The 21,868-nt window shown below is 42.2% G+C and overlaps 2 protein-coding genes across 3 annotated transcripts in view; one reads left to right on the forward strand and one right to left on the reverse strand.

Annotated features, from left to right (window-relative positions):
• Window positions 1-447: 447 nt before the first annotated feature.
• LOC129702762 (cilia- and flagella-associated protein 44-like) lies at window positions 448-8,424 on the forward strand. Its single transcript, XM_055644707.1, has 2 exons — window positions 448-603; window positions 7,932-8,424. The coding sequence occupies exons 1-2, from the start codon at window positions 544-546 to the stop codon at window positions 8,097-8,099; spliced, it is 228 nt and encodes a 75-aa protein (XP_055500682.1). The 5' UTR covers window positions 448-543; the 3' UTR covers window positions 8,100-8,424.
• A 3,832-nt stretch (window positions 8,425-12,256) lies between these two features.
• The window catches only part of grtp1a (growth hormone regulated TBC protein 1a), a 48,006-nt gene continuing 38,394 nt past the window's right edge, over window positions 12,257-21,868 (reverse strand). The window contains exons 7-8 of one of the 2 annotated variants that reach the window (XM_055644705.1): window positions 17,663-17,848; window positions 12,257-13,040 (exon numbers count right to left, since the gene is read on the reverse strand). In XM_055644705.1, the coding sequence (XP_055500680.1) occupies window positions 12,951-13,040; window positions 17,663-17,848 (276 nt within the window). In that variant the 3' untranslated portion in view covers window positions 12,257-12,950. The remainder of the gene's footprint in view (window positions 13,041-17,662; window positions 17,849-21,868) is intronic. The other variant, XM_055644706.1, reaches the window with a different exon arrangement.

The following is a 21,868-nucleotide window of genomic DNA, read 5'->3' on the forward strand; positions in this document are numbered from 1 at the left end:
TTTCCTTGGGATTTTCCATTATTTGGGAGCAACTCGAAAAGCAATATGCATTTGATTTGTCATTGTTTGTATCAAGGCAACTTCCTCAGCAGGCTTGCTCTTCCTCCTCTTGCCTTTTGCTATCAGATCCTTTTAAAGTAAAAGTCCTTTTACTATCAGATCTTCCTAAATAACTAGAAGACGATCATTACTACTGTAAGGTACACAAAAATGCTGGAGAAACTCAGCAGGTGCAGCAGCATCTATGGAGCGAAGGAAATAGGTAATGTTTCGGGCCGAAATCCTTCTTCAGTCTGAAGAAGGGTTTTGGCCCGAAACATTACCTATTTCCTTCGCTTCATAGATGCTGCTGCACCCGCTGAGTTTCTCCAGCATTTTTGTGTACCTTCGATTTTCCAGCATCTGCAGTTCCTTCTTGAACTCTTCATCACTGCTGTAACATTATTTTACTTTTTTGACTCAATACAGGAGAAAATAGCAGAGCTGCAAAACGAGCTTATACATTACACCAGGCAGTACACGTGCAGATTGGATCAATTGAATATGATGATGACGGAAAAGGAGAAGACTGAAGCACAGTTAAATATTCAACAGAAAAAAATGGTAAACTTGTTGCATCATCAGATATATTTTGGCATATTTTAAATGAACGAGGCACAGAAATTGTATATTACTTAAATTTTGGCTCGTTCTTCACTTCCACTTCCCAGATGATGTGATTACTTGGTGAATCCCTGGGCAGGTTTCAATACATCCTGTCACTGAGGCTCAGAGTTGAATTATAGGAGTGGGCTCATGAAAAGATTATTGGGCTTTACATGAATTACTTATGGTAGGGAGGGAGCCACGAACAGCAATAACGCTAGTAACCCGAGGGAGAAATATCGATCACAGCAACCGAGAGAACTTCCGTGCTCTTGTTTGAATTAGTACATGGGATCTTGGGTAAGTTTCGTGTCATATACACCAAGGTGCAAGGAAATTTGTTTGCATGAAGCTCATATAGAAAACAGTATATACGGTAATGATAAAAATAACTATACAATGAACGTAATATAGCAGAATGGTGTACATTTTGTAGTACAATCAGTAGTGTAAAGAATATACTAACTTGCAAAAGCAGAATAACCAAATAACGCTGTTCTATTACTTAGTTCCGTTAATTACCTGTAACCTTTGGATAACTTAACTTATTTTTTTAAAAGCAAACTAAGAAGTTTATTTAAAAAGACATTTGTCTGCTGTTAATTAACATAAAACATCCTGGTAGAGTCATAGAGTGATACAATGTGGAAACAGGCCCTTCGGACCAACCTGCCACACCGGCCAAAAATGTCCCAGATGTCCTAGTCCCACTTGCCTGTGCTTGGCCCAAATCCCTCCAAACCTGTCCTATACATGTACCTGTCTAACTGTTTCTTAAACAATTGGATAGCCCCAGCCTCAACTACCTCCTCTGGCAGCTTGTTCTATATACTCACCACCCTCTGTGTGAAAAAGTTACCCCCTCGGATTCCTATTAAATCTTTACCCGTTCACCTTGAATCTATGTCCTCTGGCCCTCGATTTCACTACTCTGGCCAAGAGACTGCACATCTACCCGATCTATTCCTCTCATGATTTTGTATACCTCTATAAGATCACCCCTCATCCTCCTGCGCTCCATGGAATAAAGACCCAGCCTACTCAACATCTCCCTATAGCTCACACCCTCTAGTCCCGACAACATCCTCGTAAATCTTTTCTGAACGCTATCAAGCTTGACAATATCTTTCCTATAACATGGTGCCTAGAACTGAACACAATATTCTAATTGAGGTCTCAACAACGTCTTATACAACTGCAAAATTACCTCCCAACTTGGATATTCATTACTCTGACTGATGAAGGCCAAAGTACCAAAAGCCTTTTTGACCACCTTATCCACCTGCGACTCGACCTTCAAGGAACCATGCACCTGTACTCCTAGATCCTTCTGCTCTACAACACCACCCAGAGGCCTACCATTTACTGTGTAGGTCCTGCCCTTGTTCGACGTCCCAAAATGCGACTCCTCACACTTTTCTGTATTAAATTCCATCAACCATTCCTCCGCCCACCTGGCCAATCGATCCAGACCCTGCTGCAACCTTTCCCAACCACCTTCACCATGAGGATCAAAGTTGTACCAGTGAAAGTCAAAGAAGCCATTATGAGACTGAGAAACAAGAATAAACCTGCGAGAGACATCAGCCACACCTTACGCTTACCAAAATCAACTATTTGGAATCTCATTAAGAAGAAAGAGAGCACTGGTGAGCTTACTAATCACAAAGGGACTGGCAGGCCAGGCCACAACTGATGACAAAAGAATTCTCACTATAATAAAGAAAAATCCCCAAACACCTGTCCGACAGATCAGAAACGCTCGTCGGGAGTCAGGTGTGGATTTGTCAATGACCACTGTCTGCAGAAGACTTGATGAACAGAAATACAGAGGATACACTGCAAGATGTAAACCACTGGTTAGCTGCAAAAATGGGATGGCCAGGTTACAGTTTGGCAAGAAGTACTTAAAAGAGCAACCACAGTTCTGGAAAAAGGTCTTGTGGACTGATATCAGAGTGATGGCAAGAGCAAACTATGGGGGAGAGAAGGAACTGCCCAAGATCCAAAGCATACCATCTCATCTGTGAAACACAGTGGTGGGGGTGTTATGGCCGGTAGGCGGCGCGGCTTTGGCCAGCAGCGGCCTCTGCAGCCTGTCCGCGTTTTATTATTTTTTGTCTGTGTTTTTATGTAGTTTTTGTTATTTTATGTTGGGGTGTGTGTGTGGGGGGGGCGGGGGTGGGGTGGGAGAAACTTTTGAATCTCTCCCTGCACTGGAGACCCGACCTTTTCTCGTCGGGTCTCAGGTGTCGTTGAGGCCGCAACGAGGAGCGGCCTCCAACGGGAAGAAGCCGGGGACTCTGGTGCCGACTCACCGTTGCCGTCGCGGAGCTGGCCGAGACCGGAGCGGGTGGAGCGGTGGAGGAGCGCTGCTGCTGCTGCTGCCGCCGCTGCTGCTGCTGCTGCTGCCGATGCCGCTGCTGCTGCTGCCGCTGCTGCTGATGCGGAGGCTGCTACTGCGGGTCTGCGGACGGCGGCACCGGGAGCCCGCGGATCCCTGGAGGGAGACCGCTTTTCGGGGCTCCTGCAACGGCGAGTTCTCCCGCCCGTGTTGCGGGGTTGAAGAGCTCCTGGAGCGGGGCCTGACACCGCTGCCCCGCGCGGCTGGAATGGCCGCGGGACTTTGCGAGCGCACACCGGGGGCTCCAACACCAAGACCCGGTGTGCAACCTCGCACCACCCGGCGTGGCTTCAATGGCCGCGGGACAATCGCCATCGCCAGCCGGGGGCTTTGACTTTGACTCTGACATCGGGGGGGGGGGGGGAGAGTGCAGTGGAGAGATATGTTTTTTTGGCCTTCCATCACAGCTATGTGATGGATGTTTATGTAAAATGTAATTATGTTGTGTCTGGGGTCTATTTGTGTGTAATGTATGGCTGCAGAAACGGCATTTCGTTTGGACCTCCAGGGGTCCAAATGACAATTAAATTGACTCTTGACTCTCTTGACTTGACTATGGCCTGGGCATGTATGGCTGCTGATGGTACTGGCTCACTTATCTTCATTGATGATACAACTGCTGATGGTAGTAGCATAATGAATTCTGAAGTGTATAGACACATCCTATCTGCTCAAGTTCAAACAAATGCCTCAAAACTCATTGGCCGGCGTTTCATTCTGCAGCAATACAATGATCCCAAACATATTGTTAAAGCCACAAAGGAGTTTTCAAAGCTAAAAAAATGTCAATTCTTGAGTGGCCAAGTCAATCACCTGATCTGAACCCAATTGAGCATGCCTTTTATATGCTGAAGCGAAAACTGAAGGGGACCAGCCCCCAAAACAAACATAAGCTAAAGATACCTGCAATACAGTGTTAAAGAGGGAACTGCAGATGCTGGAGAATCGAAGGTTACACAGAAAAGCTGGAGAAACTCAGCGGGTGCAGCAGCATCTATGGAGCGAAGGAAATAGGCAACGTTTCGGGCCGAAACCCTTCTTCAGTCTGAAGAAGGGTTTCGGCCCGAAACGTTGCCTATTTCCTTCGCTCCATAGATGCTGCTGCACCCGCTGAGTTTCTCCAGCTTTTCTGTGTAACCTGCAATACAGGCCTGGCAGAGCATCACCAGAGAAGACACCCAGCAACTGGTGATGTCCATGAATCGCAGACTTCAAGCAGTCACTGCATGCAAAGTACATTTTAGTACATGCAATACTAAAAATAACTACTTTCATTTACATGACACTGCTGTGTCCCAAACATTAAGGTGCCCTGAAATGGGGGGACTATGTGTAAGCTGCTGTAATTTCTACATGGTGAAACCAAAATGTGTAAATATTGCCTTTTTTTAAAAACCTGACAATATGCACTTTAACCACATGTCATTTTTTCTATTACAAATCTCAAATTGTGGAGTAGAGGCAAATAAATAAATGATGCGTCTTTGTCCCAAACATTATAGAGGGCATTGTAGCCTCACTTAGATGAACCGTCCGTAATGTCACCTCTGATCACTGCCGTGACATCCCCCTTAACCAACAATGCAACCCCCACTCCTCTTTTTCCCTCACCCGTCTCTCTTGAAGCTCTTGTACCCCGGAACATTGAGCTGCCAGTCCTGCCCCTCCCTTCACCAGGTTTCAGTCATGGCTCCAACGTCCCAGTCGCTCATACCTATCCATGCCCTAAGCTCATCTGCCTTACCCGTCAGGCCCCCTGCATTAAAATACGTGCAGTTTAAATCAACCCTCCTTCCTTGCTCTCCGCCTTTCACCTGCCTATTCTGTCCACAAATCTTTCCCCACCGCCCTCCATACCAACATTTAGCCTCTCACGTGCCTCTGTCCTGTACGGGATTCCACCACCTGCCAATCAAATTTAAACCCTCTCGTGTAGCATTAGCAAACCTGCCCGCTAGGATGTTGGTCCACCTCCAGTTAAGGTGCAACCCCACCCTTTTGTACAGGTCACTCCTGCCCCAGAAGAGATCCCAATGATCCAGAAATGTAAATCTCTGCCCCCTGCACCCTCAGCCACACATTCATTTCCCCAATCATTCTAATCTTACCTTCACTAGTACAAGGTACTGGAAGTAATCCTGAGGTAACTACCCTGCAGGTCCTGCTTTTCAGTCTTCTACCCGATTCTGTAAACTCATGTTGCAGAACCCTTTCCCTTTACTTGCCTATATCATTCGTGCCAACATGCACAACAACCTCCGGCTGCTCCCCATCACTCTTTTGGCATGCAGCCGCTCCGAGACGTCCTGGACCCTAGCACCAGGGAGTCAACACACCATCTTGGTAGTCTTGCCTGCTGCCGCAGAATCTCCTGTCTGCACCTCTGACCGTCGAGTCCCCCACCACTACGGCTCTGCCTGACGTCACTCTTCCCCGTTGAGCCTCAGCATCAGGGTTGGAGTCACAGCCTTGGCTGCTACTCAATCTTGTTGTGTCGTCCACTCCAACAGCTCCCAAGGGGGTGTACCTATTTTCAATAGGTACAGCCACCGGAGTCTCCTGCACTCCATGTTTACTTCACTTCCTCATTGTCACCCACCTTCACTCTTCCTGTATCCTCGGTGTGACAACCTCACTGTAGGCCTTGGCAAGGAAACACTCGTTTTCCCGGATGGTCCTGAGGTCACGCAGCTGCTGCTCCAGTTTCCTAACACGTTCGTTCAGGAGCTGTACCTGGACACAATTTCCGCAGGTGTAGTTGTCAGAAGCACCAGCGGTATCTCTGACCTCCCACATCCTGCAGGAGACACTGTAACAACTTGCCTGCCATTACTTCAGTGGACAAAATCACGAATTACGAATGAGACACACTCAGAGTTGAGTGAAACCTATTCCCTTCTCTGCTGCCGATAGCCTCCTTCTGCATTGTAATAAGTCACAAAATTAATTGAATAAAAATAAATAAAAATCTTTTCCAATGTAGATCCTTTAACAGTAATGGCTTAGTTAGGGAAGCAGAACAGGTGGTTAGATGCTCATAAAACCAAACTATTGCATTTCTAATTTCTGCATTGCTGCACGGAACAGACTCCTTTGGTTAACTCTAAAGGCCCCCGAGTGCAGGGTCAATGCAGGAAAGCGGAACTAAAGTCAAAGATCAGTCATTTTGTGAAACGATAGACCAGACGAGAACAGGAGGATGGCCTACTCCAGTTTATGTTCATATAATACTGCAGATGCTGGAGATCTGAGATATAAATAAAATGTGCTGTAATGATTCAGCATATTAGGCCATCTGTGGGAAGAGAAACATAGTTAAAGTTCTTTAAACAGTTTAAACTGCAAATATGTAACCTGACCTGAGTATTTCCAGCATTTACTGTTTTTATCTATGGAGAGAGAATGTTCTTTTTCTCAATTCTTGGTATTTTCAGGATACACACATTTCCTTCAAACCATACTCCGGCCAGATTACGCCTTTTATCATTATCCTCTCTCAGCCAGTCGCACTGTTTGTGTCAGTTCATCTCTGAGCTGTGGAATTCTTTGCCATAGATGGCTGTGGAGGCAAATATCAGTGGATATATTTAATGCAGAGATAGATTCTTGATTAATACGGGCGTCAGCAGTTATGGGGAGAAGGCAGGCAAATGGAGTTAGGAGGGAGAGATAGATCATCCATGATTGAATGGCGGAGAAGACTTGATGGGACGAATAGCCTAATTCTGCTCCCATCTTGTATGATCTCCTCATATCCAACCCTGTAACCTTTTGATCTGTCTCTGTATAATCCTATTTTCAAGAATTTAAATCTTATCTAATCTAACTTTCCCCACATACTGAAAGCTTCTCGATAGGGGCATAATTAACCTCGAACTGTGTGATGAGCTATGAACCACAAGGCATGCACAGGTAAAACATTCCCTTTCATTTCAGAATTCATCTTGCTGTTTTTGCATTACAACGTACAGGAAATAAATATTGGGTTTAAAAGGTTATGACCTCAACTAGCATGCAACAAACTGTTTCAGTGCACACAAGGGGAGAATAAAGTTGGAACCCAAACACTTTTTTTTATTTTTGTTTTTTTTTTTTTATTATTAGAAGCAGTGTACAAAAGTATAAACCGCAGCATATGACATAATACATTTATTGTACAGCTTCAATTTTAATTTTTAGCAAAGATGAAATAGAAAGAGAGAAAGAGCAAAAAAGAAAGAAAATGAATGTGTAAGAATAGAACCCCTAAACTACCAAATGAGTGTAGACGAAGAGTGAGTAAGTAAAATAAATAGGAAAAACGCAAAGAAATAAAAAGACAAAAACGAAAAAATGTGTTGATATACCTGCTTCATTTCTCTCCCCACCCATCACCCAGTCTGTAAATCAGTATAATTCCAAAGTTGTGTTGCACCATACTATCCTTGTAATGAATCAATGAAAGGACTCCATGTCTTTGAAAATTGCTCTGATTTTCCTGCTAAGACAAGTCTCATATCTTCAAGATGTAGCCTCAGACATGTTTGTAATCCACATTTTAAGAGTAGGGGCAGATGTATTTTTCCAAAATTTAAGTATAAGTTTTTTCGCCGGAACTCAAACACACTTAAGAGTCAATATTTTATTAATTGTGTATTGGTAGAAAAATAGACTGGAGACAATTTCCATTTGAAATGATGCAGGAGTGCCAAGGGTTTGCACTGTGAGGGAATCTGCTGCAATTCAAGTGTAATTCAGCACTAAAATCAAATATTATGTACATCTTTACATGTATGTCTGGTCTAGCTACATGTAGCTCCAATTTATAGGTTTTCATTGAAATGTGTCACAATCCTCAACTTGTGTGGAACTGATGAAGATTATTACTACTGATTTGTTCCAGGGAGCAGAAATTCAGAAACAGAAAGTTAAATTGTTGGAGAAACGGGAGCAGATTCAGCTGGTGGAGAAGCAAGCGCAAGAAATCAAAGACCTGAAAGACGAAATAAGTCTGCTAACGCGAAAGGGAGGTCACATTCTCCCTCCTGCCCAACCACCTTTACCACAGTGAACTATGCACCATCTTTAGTATAACTTCCTCTCTATTTCTAATAGGGTGAATTTTGTTTTGCTTCAAATAGATGTGATTTTATTCTGGCCTGAAATGGATGCAATCATCATATTCATTGTGCGCCAAAATTAGTTGTTTTGTTATTAATTAAAAGATGGGCATTCCTTTCAAAGATGTTCAACGTTCACACAACTGCACTTCAAGAGAAGCATAGGTGGCTGTTTCAGCTGTATAGTTAGAAACTGTCCAGGTGAGAGAGTAATGTTGGAAATAGTAGCACGTTTTCTATTCGGTGCCTAAAATGTTTTTGACACCCCCTAAAACACACAGTAAATTCTGAAATCAAAATGATATTAAAGAACATTTGATGAACTTACTTTCCTTGGGGCAGTGGTTATTTGCCGTACCTTTTGAATGCTGGTGGTTTTCAGGCGTCTAATTTGTGAAAAGGGGTATAGTGGATAATCTAGCAAGATTTTGAGGAAGAAGCCATGATCTGATTAATGGCAGGTCAGTCTCTGGTCCTATATCTTCTGCTCTTATGGTCAAAGAAAACCCAATGCATAGATGCTGCCTAGCCCCGTAGGGAAACACATTGCCAAACTGGCACAAGAACATGGTGTCACTTTTTTTTTTGCTTCTATGTACAACAGATTATTTCCTCATTTTATGGCATGCCTACTGTTAGCACGATTTTAAAACTGCCCACACATGTAATATAGTCAGAGCACAGAAACAGGTCCTTCAGCCCAACTTATTCATGCCCAAAGATACTTGAGGAGCTCCTCTAGTATCTTTGTTCATGCCTACCAAGATGTTCCATCTAATCTAGTCCCATTTGCCCAGGTTTGGCCCCCTCTCAACCTTCCCTATTCATGTGCCTGTCCAAGTGTCTTTTAAATGCGCATGTGCCTGTCCAAGTGTCTTTTGAATGCTGTTATAGTATCTGCCTAATTCCAAATACCCACCACCCAAGTGAAAACGTTGCCTCTCATCTTAAACCAACATCCTCAGGTTCTTGATTCCTCTATCCTGAGTAAAAGACTGCATTCATTCTATTTATTCTCCTCTTGATGTTATACACTTCTACAAGATCACACCTCAGCCTGCTGTGCTCCAAGGAATAAAGTCCTTGCTTGGCCAACTTTCCTTATAGCTCAGGTCCTCAAGTCCTGGCTACATCCTTGTAATTCTTTCTAGCTTAATGACATCTTATAGCCAGGTGACCAGAACTAAACACAATACTCCACACATGGCATCACTGTGTTGTACAACTGTAACCTAATGTCCCAACTTCACTACTTAATTCTCTGACATGGTCAATGTACCAAAAGCCTTCTTTATACCTTTTATCTCACTGTGACATTTTCATGTCTATATGCATGTTTATGCATTTTCATGTCTGTATGTTTATTTCAAACTATATGTGTATTTTTACAATACTGGAGAGATTTTAAGAAACAAGATTATTCAGTTTTTTTACACCAATACTGTTCTTAACAAAAATCTACCCATCATGTGAAACCTTATAAATAAGATATAAATTAGATAACTTCAAGACCGAAAGTCAAAAACTTTTTGCATGACAGACAAATCTCCATCGTTTTACCACCAATTTGGACACCAAAAATGTGACATTAAAAACTCTGCCACATTTACTCATGAATATTTAATTCATAAATAAACTTCTTATGGCCCATTATACATATATGTTTTGATAATGATCTAGGGAAATATCTTCAGCAATACCAGGAGAAAAATACTAACATAAGATAATACAGTACAGCAAAAAGATCCCATTACGGTCGTTGTGCTTGGTGTCCATTGTCCCAGCGACCGTTATCGGGGTCAGTACCTCCAAACCGCTAATGCTTTTCAAAAACCCAATGAGGTATCCTATGGTAGAAGCGATTTTTGGGCGAGTTAATTCTTTTTTCTAATTTTCCAATTTAACACATCAAAAACATCATGGTGTCAAAATCGCAATGACCGTTTACGACATAATTACAGACTTTTTAAAATCACTTAAAAAATTTTTTTTTACATAAATTGGTCATCAAAACTAAGAAACTGAGCCAATCTTCAATTTGGCAACACGGTCTCTTGTTTACCTTTCCTATGGACCAAGACGTTAACTTCATTCCTTCATGTCAACTTCGGGAAGCTCTGCAACGACTGTTACGGAGACATTTTACTTACTAAAAAATCAGCCCAAATCAAATGTTCTGACGAATCATCGGCCATCGATATAGCTAAAATCCATAAGGTAATGTTCCGTTTAGATTACATTAGTGAAAATGTTTGGTTTTCGCTAATAATGTAACGTTCGTTTTCTGGGACACCAAACCTTTTACTGTCCACCGCAATGTGCGTTTGTGTGTATGATGTGTAACGCTTATTGCGGTGTCCACTCAGATGGATGTAGTATTCTACTACATGATCAGGTGAATGAAGTGGAAACGGTGTTTGCAATTTTATTGTTCCATGTGGTATTCATAAGCATAGAAAGGAATAAGAAATACGTGCACTTACTGTGCCAACCAGGTCACTGGTGGACACCACGACAACCGTTACACAAAGTGTATTTGTGTATTCTGATGCAATTTTCTGAAACTTGCCATCAAGATGCTATCTTTTCTTATTGATACTGTTAGTCATGAACCCAATAAAGTGCTTGTCAACTTTTTTGAAGGAATTTGAAATTTGGCCCCCTTTGTCACATTTTTGTGTGCAACATTGTAAAAAGCACATATGCTCGTACTCCTAGATCCCTCTACTCTTCAACACTTCACAGGAGCCTACCATCCACTGTGAAGTTCCTACCCGGATCTGACTTCCCAAAATGCAAAACCTCGCTCTCATTAAACTCCAATACCCTTTCCTCAGCCCACTCGCCCTGCTGATCAAGATCCAACTGCAATGTGATAATTATCTTCACTTTTTACAATACCACCTACTTCAGTGTCATCTGTAAACCTACTAATTATGCCTTATACATTCTCATTTAAATCATTTATATAAACCATACACAGCAATGGGCACAGCACCGTTCCCTGAAGCATACCACTAGTTAAAGGCCTTCCACACAAAAAAAACACCCTTACACCACTACCCTCTGCCTCCTTCCATTAAGCCAATTCTCTATCCGTATGGCTGTGTCAGGAAGGCTGAAGAGAAAGCCAGTTTCTATTGCTTTGCAAGCTATTATCATTTCAGGTTTTAAACTTACAGATGTTTTTTCCAAGCAGTCTTTTTACGTTTTCTCATCTGAACCCTAACACACTGCAGTCTGAAAGGGGGAAGGTGAAATCAAGGAAAGGAAAGAAATTGCAGCTGTCTTAGGAGAGATCATGGAGCTAACTATGTAGATAACTTGCCTGCCTAGATTATTGCGTTCCTCTGGAGTTTTACAGTTCGAACTTGGCCAATTTCCTTTTTTAAATGTTGACAAGGGGAATCCATAAGGATTGGTATATGTGGACTTTACAATGTTCCATGGAGCTCAGAAAGGTAAAATCCAATAGCAGCCAGGGAAACTGCAAAATTTCAGGAGGCAAAGGATAATGATCAACGATCTTGGAGAATGATTAAAGGATAATGATCAATAGAATGATGAGAAAGGACCCACTTTTTATCAAGAGCCAAGTTGAGAACTAGAGCAAGAGGTAGAGAGGGTTTGAGGATTATTTTTCCCATCTAAATAAGAGCACGGTGGGTTTAAGTTACTTGAAAGGATAGGGAAGGCAGAATGATTTAGCATGTTTAAAAGGTACCTGAAAAAGAACAGGTTGTGCCATATTCTGTGCTGCCAGGAAGGAGGAATTTGGATTTGGCTGAACTCTCAGCTGGTTGTCCTCCAATAGAGTTAATTTCAATGGTTTTATGGTTATGCTGGTCTCAGCAATCACCTCTGGTCCCAATATACCTCAACATATTAAGCTCAACAGTCTACCATTACCTCTAATCAATTTACAGCCCAAATCCAGTTCCTGACTTTCATATGCAAACCCTACCCAATCCTCTTCGACTCTCTCAACTAGGAAATAAAACAGGGAACAAATGAGTGGGATAGTTTACATGATGAATCAGAGACAAGCCGTCTGCTGCCAGGTTCCTTTGGCGTCAATAACATTCAGACCCACTGTTTTACAGAAAACACTCTTTGACTTGATGTTTATTATTACTTTTGCACAGAAACTAATCTTTTCTTAAAAATACATCTAAACATCTGTAAAATTCTGCATTTATAAACAATCAATACAAAAAAATCAGCTGTCACGCAGATAGAAGGAACCCTGCATACACCAAAGGAGCAATTCTACATCCAGAGAAGTGCCTAATTTTGATTATTGCCTTTTACATATCCAAGTTGCTTGCTGCTGCGAGGCACAGCTGCATTCCACATCAATCAAAAAAGAAACATGTAGCAATGCCTTTATCCAGGCTATGCCATGGATAAATTACACCTGATCAAATGTCACCGATATCAAATAACACATTTACCATCTTCACACTTAATAATTAGATCATTCTATTTAACAATATATTAAAAAGTTATATTTTAGTGGAAAGGTAAATATAAATTAAGTGACCAAAAAGATCTACAAGTACAAACAGCCCTTCATTAAGTAATCTTACTTTATATCTAAATCAAATGCTGGATTTTTGATCACCTGAATTCAATGTACAAATAGCTAATTAAGTTTTTGAAAGTCAATATTCTACAGGTTAGATGTAGCTCACAGGAACTGGGATAGAGGTCAGGCAACTCCAGCCCATCTGCACAATGGAGGAATGTAGGAAGTATTTCAAATCCTGAGGGACTTTGTGTGCTGGAACTGAACATGCACATCAACTCTGGTCATCTAACTGAGCTCCGCTAATCTCTCGTAGCTTTGTGATCACAGTGAGAGGCAGTCGTCCAGGTTCAGTAAATATTTTCTAAAACGATGAGGGTAAAAAAAAGACATTAATCAGGACCTGTCATTACTTAAATGTGCTGTAACAAATAGTTTGACAGCAACTAAGAGAACATTCCCTAGAAAGGACACAGATTATTATTATCAGTCTGATGAAGGGTCTCGACCCGAAACTTCACCCATTCCTTCTCTCCGTAGATTCTGCCTGTCCCGCTGAGTTACTCCAGCATTTTGTGTCCATCAGATTAATATAGCATGGAATCAAGCTACTTGGCCCAACAATTTTAGTTCGCAAATTGTTAATGTGCTTTGGGCTAATTTTGCCGGCATCCCACCTTACTCCTTACACCTTCAATGATCTCAGAGACAGATTTATAAAACAGAAACATGCCCTGTGTAGAATACTAATATGCTAGGGCAGTTTGACTATATATCTGTGTGTGTGCATGCATGTACGCATGCAGTGCTCTCCATAATGTTTGCCACAAAGACCCATCAATTATTTATTTGCCTCTGTACTCCAGTTTGAGATATGCAATAGAAAAAAATCATATGTGGTTAAAGTGCACATTGTCAGATTTTAATAAAGGCCATTTTTATATATTTTGGTTTCTGCTCTGCCAGGCCTGTATTGCAGCCATCTTTAGCTTATGCCTGTTTTGGGGGCTAGTCCCCTTCAGTTTCCTCTTCAGCATATAAAAGGCATGCTCAATTGGGTTCAGATCGGATGATTGATTTGGCCACTCAAGAATTGACATTTTTTTAGTTTTGAAAAACTCCTTTGATGCTTTTGCAGTATGTTTGGGATCATTATCTTGCTGTAGAATGAACCGCCGGCCAATGAGTTTTGAGGCATTTGTTTGAACTTGAGCAGATAGGATGTGTCTATACTTCAGAATTCATTATGCTACTACCATCAGCAGATGCATCATCAATGAAGATAAGTGAGTCAGTACCTTCAGCGGCCATACATGCCCAGGCCATAACACCCCCACCACTGTGTTTCACTGATTAGTTGGTATGCTTTGGATCTTGGGCAGTTCCTTCTCTCCTCCATACTTTGCCCTTGCCATCACTCTGATATAAGTTAATATTTAATACAATCTGACAATGTGCACTTTAACCACGTGTTTTTTTCTTATACAAATCTCAAATTGTGGAGTATAGAGGCAAATAAATAAATGATGGGTCTTTGTCCCAAAAATTATGGAGTGCACTGTAAATTCAAAGCCCCGTGCATATCATAGGCTGCCTTTATCATATACGGTATATATGATATGTGATGCATTTTATATACGCAGCTGATGGAGGTCTTCCATGACCTGCCAGTCCCTTTGTGATTAATAAGCTCACCAATGCTCTATTTCTTCTTAATGATGTTCCAAACAGTTGATATTGGTCAGCCTAAGATTTGGCTGATGTCTCTAACAGTAACACTTGATCACTGTTACTCTATGGAATTCTCTGCCTCAGAGGGAAGTGGAGGCCAGTTCTCTGGATACGTTCAAGAGAGAGCTAGATAGGGCTCTTAAAGATAACGGAGTCAGAGGATATAGGGATAAGGCAGGAACGGGGTACTGATTGTGGATGATCAGCCATGATCACAGTGCTGGCTTGTAGGGCCGAATGGCCTACTCCTGCACCTATTGTCTATTGTCTATTTTATTCTTGTTTCTCAGTCTCATTATGGCTTATTTGACTTTCATTGGCACAACTTTGGACCTCATCTTGATAAAGAGCAATAAAAGTTTCCAAAGGCGATGGAAAAACTGGAGGAAAGACTAGGTGCTGAGAGCTCTCTTATACCTGCCTTAAGGAGGCATTTAAACACACCTGAGCAATTACACACGCCTGTGAAGCCATGTGTCTCAAACATTATGGTGCCCTGAAAAGATTTTATTAAAAGATATTTTTAAACATTTTGGTTTCACCATGTAAAAATTACATAGTCCCCCCATTTCAGGGCACCATTATGTTTGGGACACATGGCTTCACAGGTGTTTGTAAATGCTCAGGTGTGTTTAATTTCCTCCTTATTACAGGTATAAGAGAGCTCTCAGCACCTAGTCTTTCTTCCAGTCTTTCTATTACCTTTGGAAACTTTTATTGCTGTTTATCAAGATGAGGTCCAAAGTAATGCCAATGAAAGTCAAAGTAGCCATAATGAGACTGAGAAACAAGAATAAAATAGACAATAGGTGAAGGAGTAGGCCATTCGACCCTTCGAGCCAGCACTGTGATCATGGCTGATCATCTACCATCAGTACCCCATTCCTGCCTTCTCCCTATAGCCCCTGACTCCGTTATCTTTAAGAGCCCTATCCTAGCTTTCTCTTGAAAGTATCCAGAGAACCGTCCTCCACCAACATCTGAGGCAGAGAATTCCAGACTCACCACTGTGTGAAAAAGTGTTACTGTTAGAGACATCAGCCAAACCTTAGGCTTACCAATCAACTGTTTGGAACATCATTAAGATGAAAGAGAGCGCTGGTGAGCTTATTAATCACAAAGGGACTTGCAGGCCACAGAAGACCTCCACAGCTGATGACAGAAGAATTCTCTCTATAATAAAAATAAAATCCCCAACCACCTGTCCGACAGTTCAGAAACACTCTTTAGGAGTCAGGTGTGGATTTGTCAATGGCCACTGTCCACAGAAGACTTAATGAACAGAAATACAGAGGCTACACTGCAACTTATATCAGAGTGATGGCAAGAGCAAAGTACGGAGGAGAGAAGGAACTGCCCAAGATCCAAAGCATACCACCTCATCTGTGAAACATGGTGGTGGGGGTGTTATGGCCTGGGCATGTATGGCTGCTGAAGATACTGGCTCATTTATATTCATTGATGATACAACTGCTGATGGTAGTAGCATAATGAATTCTGAAAAGTATACACATCCTATCAGCTCAAGTTCAAACAAATGCCTCAAAACTCATTGGCCGGCAGTTCATTCTACAGCACGACAATGATCCCAAACATACTGCTAAAGCAACAAAGGAGTTTTTCAAAGCTAATAAAATGATCAATTCTTGAGTGGCCAAGTTAATCACCCGATCTGAACCCAATTGAGCATGCCTTTTATATGCTGAAGAGAAATCAGAAGGAGACTAGCCTCCAAAATAAGCATAAGCTAAAGGTGGCTGCAATAGAGGCCTGGCAGAGTATCACCAGAGAAGACACCCAGCAACTGGTGGTGTCCATGAATCACAGACTTCAAGCAGTCATTGCATGCAAAGGATATGCAACCAAAAATTCTAAACATGACTACATTCATTTACATGACATTGCTGTGTCCCAAACATTATGGTGACCTGAAATGGGGGAACAATGTACAAACATTGTTGTAATTTTTACATGGTGAAACCAAAATATATCAAAATGGCCTTTATTAAAATCTGACAATGTGCACTCTAACCACATATGTTTTTTTCTATTACAAATCTCACATTTCTGGATAATAAGGCTAATAGAAAAATGATGGGTCTTTGTCCCAAACATTATGGAGGGCACTGTAAGAGTCAGGACATCATGATACAGCTTTATAGGACTTTGGTTAGGCTGCATTTGGAGTATTGTGTGCAGTTCTGGTCGTGCCAATACAGGAAGGATGTGAAGGCTTTGCAAAGGATGCAACGGATATCGACCAGAATGATGCCTATATTCAGGGGTATTAGAGAGATGTTGAAAACTGGGAGGTACATAAAAAAGCTGGAGAAACTCAGCGGGTGCAGCAGCATCTATGGAGCGAAGGAAATAGGCAACGTTTCGGGCCGAATCCCTTCTTCAGACTGATAGGGTTGTAAACTTGGATTGTTTTCTGTGGAATGCCAGAGATTGATGGGAGACCTGATAGAAGTGTATAAAATTATGAGGGGCATAAATTGGGTAGACAGTCCTCGGGTGGAAATATCAAATACAAGGAGTCAAAAGGGCAAAATTCAAAGAAAATGTGCAGAACATGTTTGATGCCTGGACACACTGTCGGAGGTGGTGGTGGATGCAGTTACGATAGTGGCATTTAAGAGGATTTTAGATATGCACGAATGGAAGTATATGTATTATGTGCAGGCAGATAAGATTTGCTCTTGGCATCATGTTCTGTGCAGATATTCTGGGCCGAAGGACCTATTCCTGTGCTGTACTGCTTCATATTCTAGGTGTTCCAATCAGCTGTTAGTGTTCAATCACTGCATAAATTACTTTTTAATTTCATTAAATCAATTTCATTTGAATCCCATATACCCTTCTTGAGCCAATACCCCCTTCCTGTTTGTAAATATTAATAAGCTCCTTGTTTTAATCGCTCAACCCAGGAGTGAATATAACTCTTTTTCAAGCTCTAGTGTGTCAATTTATTGTACTGACCTCAATAAGGTGATTGGGGGAAGCCTTACAGACTGACACCAACCAGTGTTTCATGAGTTGTATCCCTTGCTGACCATCTATTTGGCTTGACTGTTAGGGTGAAGTGTTTAGAGTGCTGCCTAAGCTAAAATGCAAGCTTGTCAATACATCACATTCACATTTGGCATCCTGACTCACTGGGAAGAGCTTGTTACAGGTATTGAATTTTGATCTATGAATAATAAACTCAACAAGATCAGACAATAAACTCAAAAACGGCTGAAATAATCGCACCTTCATAAAACCATGACAGTCTTGGACCATAGGACCACGTGTGATCTGTTTGAATTTCTCACAGATTGCTGGGAAATTATTTGCTTCTAAAATTGAAGCCTGGTGGTACTTTATTAACGTCAAGGCCACACGAAACGTGATTTTAGATCCTTCATAGAACAGACAGTCCCAGATTCGAAGGACAGTCTAGAATAATGGAAAACAGTTATCAGTCAAACAGCACAGGGACAAGGCCTGTCAGCCCATTACACACATGGCAAACACTGTGCTGCCACCTATATTGTTGTACAATAAATAAAACTACCAACCTCCCTGTTCTTATATTCTATGACACAACTAATGAAGGCTGGTACACCATTTGTGGCCTTCATCCCCTTTATCTTTGGACTAATATCGAGGTGCATAGTTCTCAATACTCTATAGGGCCCTACCATTCATTGCATATACTTGACCTTTAATAGTTTAGTTTAGAGATACAGCATGGAAAGAGGCCCTTTGGCCCACAGCGACCATCGATCACCCATTTACACTAGTTCTATGTTATCGCACTTTCGCTTCCACTCCATACATATTTGGGACAGTTGACGGAGATCAATTAACCTACAAACCTGCAGATCTTTGGGATCTGGGAGCACCTGGAGGAAACCCATTCGGTCATACCAAATAGTGGGGGGGAAGGGATTGACAAATTGGGAGTATAAAGATGGAGTTAAAGGGGAAGCGAGTACAGGAAAAGTTACAAAAGACACCCAAATTAATGGGAAGGAAAGTTCGAGAAGGGATAAGAGAGTAAGGTTAGGGCCAATAGTGACCGGTGTGAGAGGGGAGGTGAATACCGGTATATACGAATGTATAAGAAATAAAGTGGATGAACTTGAGGGTCAGTTAGCAATTGGCACGTATGATGTTGTGGGAATTACAGAGAATGGCTGCAAGAGGGCCAGGGCTGGGAACTGAATATTCAGGGGTATACGTCCCATCGAAAAGACAGACAGGTGGGCAGAGGGGGTGGGGTAGCTCTGTTGGTGAGGAATGAAATTCAGGCCCTTGCGAGGGGTGACATAGAGTCTGGAGATGTAGTGTCTGTATGGATAGAACTAAGGAATTGTAAGGACCCTAATGGGAGTTATCTACAGGCCCCCAAACGGTAGCCTGGATATAGGGTGCAAGTTGAATCAAGAGTTAAAATTGGCATGTAGTGACATAATACTACAGTTGTTATGGGAGATTTCAACATGCAGGTAGACTGGGAAAATCAGGTTGGTACTGGACCCCAAGAAAGGGAGTTTGTGGAGTGCCTCCGTGATGGATTCTTAGAGCAGCTTGTACTGGAGCCTACCAGGGAAAAGGCAATTCTGGATTTAGTGTTGTGTAATGATCCTGATTTGATGAGGGAACTCGAGGTAATGGATCAATTCGGAGGTAGTGACCATAATATGGTAAGTTTTAATCTACAATTTGAAAGGGAGAACAGAAAAGTGTCAGTATTACAATTGAACAAAGGGGACTATGGAGCCATGAGGGAGGAACTGGCCAAAGTTGACTGGAAAGATACCCTAGCAGGGATGACAGTGGAAGAACAATGGCAGATATTTCTGGGAATAATTCAGAAGGTGCAGGATCAGTTCATTGGAAAGATTCCAAGGGGAGTAAGAGGCAACCATGGCTGACAAGGGAATTCAGGGACAGTATTAAAAAAGAGAGAAGTAGTAGAAAATAGCAAAGATGAGCGGGAAGCCAGAGGATTGGGAAACTTTTAAAGAGCAACAGAAGATAACTAAAAAGGCAAAACAGAGAAAAGATGAGGAACAAAGGTAAGCAAGCCAAGAATATAAAGGAGGATAGCAAAAGCTTTTTTAGGTATGTGAAGAGGAAAAAATTAGTTAAGACCAAAGTTGGACCATTGAAGACTGAAACAGGTGAATTTATTATGGAGAACAAGGAAATGGCAGACGATTTGAACAGGTACTTTGGATCCGTCTTCACTAAGGAAGACACATACAATCTCACTGATATACTAGTGGCCAGAGGATCTTGGGTGATGGAGGAACTGAAGGAAATTCACATTCGGCAAGAAATGGTGTTGGGTAGATTGATGGGGACTGAAGGCTGATAAATCCCCAGGGCCTGATGGTCTGCATCCCAGTGTACTTAAGGAAGTGGCTCTAGAAATCATGGACGCATTGGTGATCATTTGTTAGCTAATGTTATCCCACCTTTTTAAGAAAGGCGGGAGAGAGAAAACAAGGAATTATAGACCAGTCAGCCTGACATCGGTGGTGGGGAAGATGCTGGGGTCAATTATAAAAGATGAAACAGCGGCACATTTGGATAGCAGTAACAGGATTTGTCCGAGTAAGCATGGATTTACGAAGGGGAAATCATGCTTGACTAATCTTCTGGAATATTCTGAGGATGTAACTAGGAAAATGGACAAGGGAGAGCCAGTGGATGTAGTGCACCTGGATTTTCAGAAAGCATTTGTTAAGGTACCACATAGGAGATTAGTGGGCAAAATTAGAGCACATGGTATTGGGGTAGGGTACGGATATGGATAGAAAATTGGTTGGCAGAGTGGAAACAGAGTAGGGATTAACAGGTCCCTTTCAGAATGGCAGGCAGTGACTAGTTGGGTACCGCAAGGCTCGATGCTGGGACCGCAGCTATTTACAATATACATTAATGATTTAGATGAAGGGATTAAAAGTAACATTAGCAAATTTGCAGATGACACAAGCTGGGTGGCAGTGTGAACTGTGAGGAGGATGCTATGAGGATGCAGGGTGAATTGGACGGGTTGGGTGAGTTGGCAGATGCGAACTGTGAAGTTATCCACTTTGGTGGCAAAAACAGGAAGGCAGATTATTATCTAACTGGTGATAAGTTGGGAAAAAGGGAAGTACAAGAAGGTCTGGGGGTCCTTGTTCATCAGTCACTGAAAGTAAGCATGCAGGTACAGCAGGCCGTGAAGAAAGCGAATTGCATGTTGGCCTTCATAAATAGAGCAGTTGGGTATAGGAGCAAAGAGGTCCTTCTGCAGTTGTACAGGGCCCTAGTGAGACCACACCTGGAGTATTGTGTGCAGTTTTGGTCTCCAAATTTGAGGAAGGACATTCTTGCTATTGAATGAGTGCAGAGTAGGTTATCGAGATTAATTCTCGGGATGGCAGGACTGTCATATGTTGATAGAATGGAGCGGCTGGGCTTATATACTCTGGAATTTAGAAGGATGAGAGGGTATCTTATTGAAACATATAAAATTATTAAGGGTTTGGACACACTAGTAGCAGGAAACATGTTCCTGATGTTGGGGGAGTCCAGAACCAGGGGGTCACAAATTAAGAATAAGGGGTAAGCCATTTAGAACGGAGATGAGGCTGCCTCAGAAGGCAGTGGAGGCCAATTCTCTGGATGCTTTCAAGAAAGTTAGATAGAGCTCTTAAAGATAGCGGAGTCAGGGGATATGGGGAGAAGGCAGGAACGTGGTACTGATTGTGGATGATCAGCCATGATCACGTGAATGATGCTGGCTCGGAGGGCCGAATGGCCTACTGCTGCACCTATTGTCTCTGGTCACAGGGGAAAACATTTAGGTTTAATATTGTCATGTGTTCCGAGGTACAGTGAAAATGCTTTGTTTTGTCCTCTATCCAATCAGATCAGAAAATACTGTACATAAATACAATCATGTCACACTCAAGTACATTAGGTAAAATCAATGTGGAAAATACAGAGCGCAGAATCTACTTCTTAGCACTGTTGCGCACCAGTTCCATAGACAAAGTCCAATGTCCGCAACAGGGTAGAGGTGAATCAGGCAGGAGCTTATGGAAGGAACATTCAGAAGCCTGATAATAGAGGGAGAGAAGCTGTTCCAGAATCTAGTAGTGTGAAGAGGTTCATGTGTTGTATAAACACTCAGTTTAATATTTAAATGATAGTTCAACAATTAGTACAAAAGGGCAAGGTGTGTTAACGTGTTGACTGTGACGTGGTCTAGCTCCATTGTCTGCTGATTAACCAGATTGGCATAGATTGGTCAGTCCAGATCACGCCAGGTCCACTCGACAGCTTGAGCTCGACAGTTCAAGTCTAAAGTGGCTCGGCCCGCCATATGATCTCCCCCCCCCCCCCCTCCCCGAAGCGGAGTATTGGAGGCGGTTAGGCTGTCGAGTGAGGCGGCCTGATCTTTTGTACGTGTCTCCT

This window comes from Leucoraja erinacea, chromosome 13, assembly GCF_028641065.1.
Source record: "Leucoraja erinacea ecotype New England chromosome 13, Leri_hhj_1, whole genome shotgun sequence".
In the NCBI taxonomy this organism is placed as follows: domain Eukaryota; kingdom Metazoa; phylum Chordata; class Chondrichthyes; order Rajiformes; family Rajidae; genus Leucoraja; species Leucoraja erinaceus.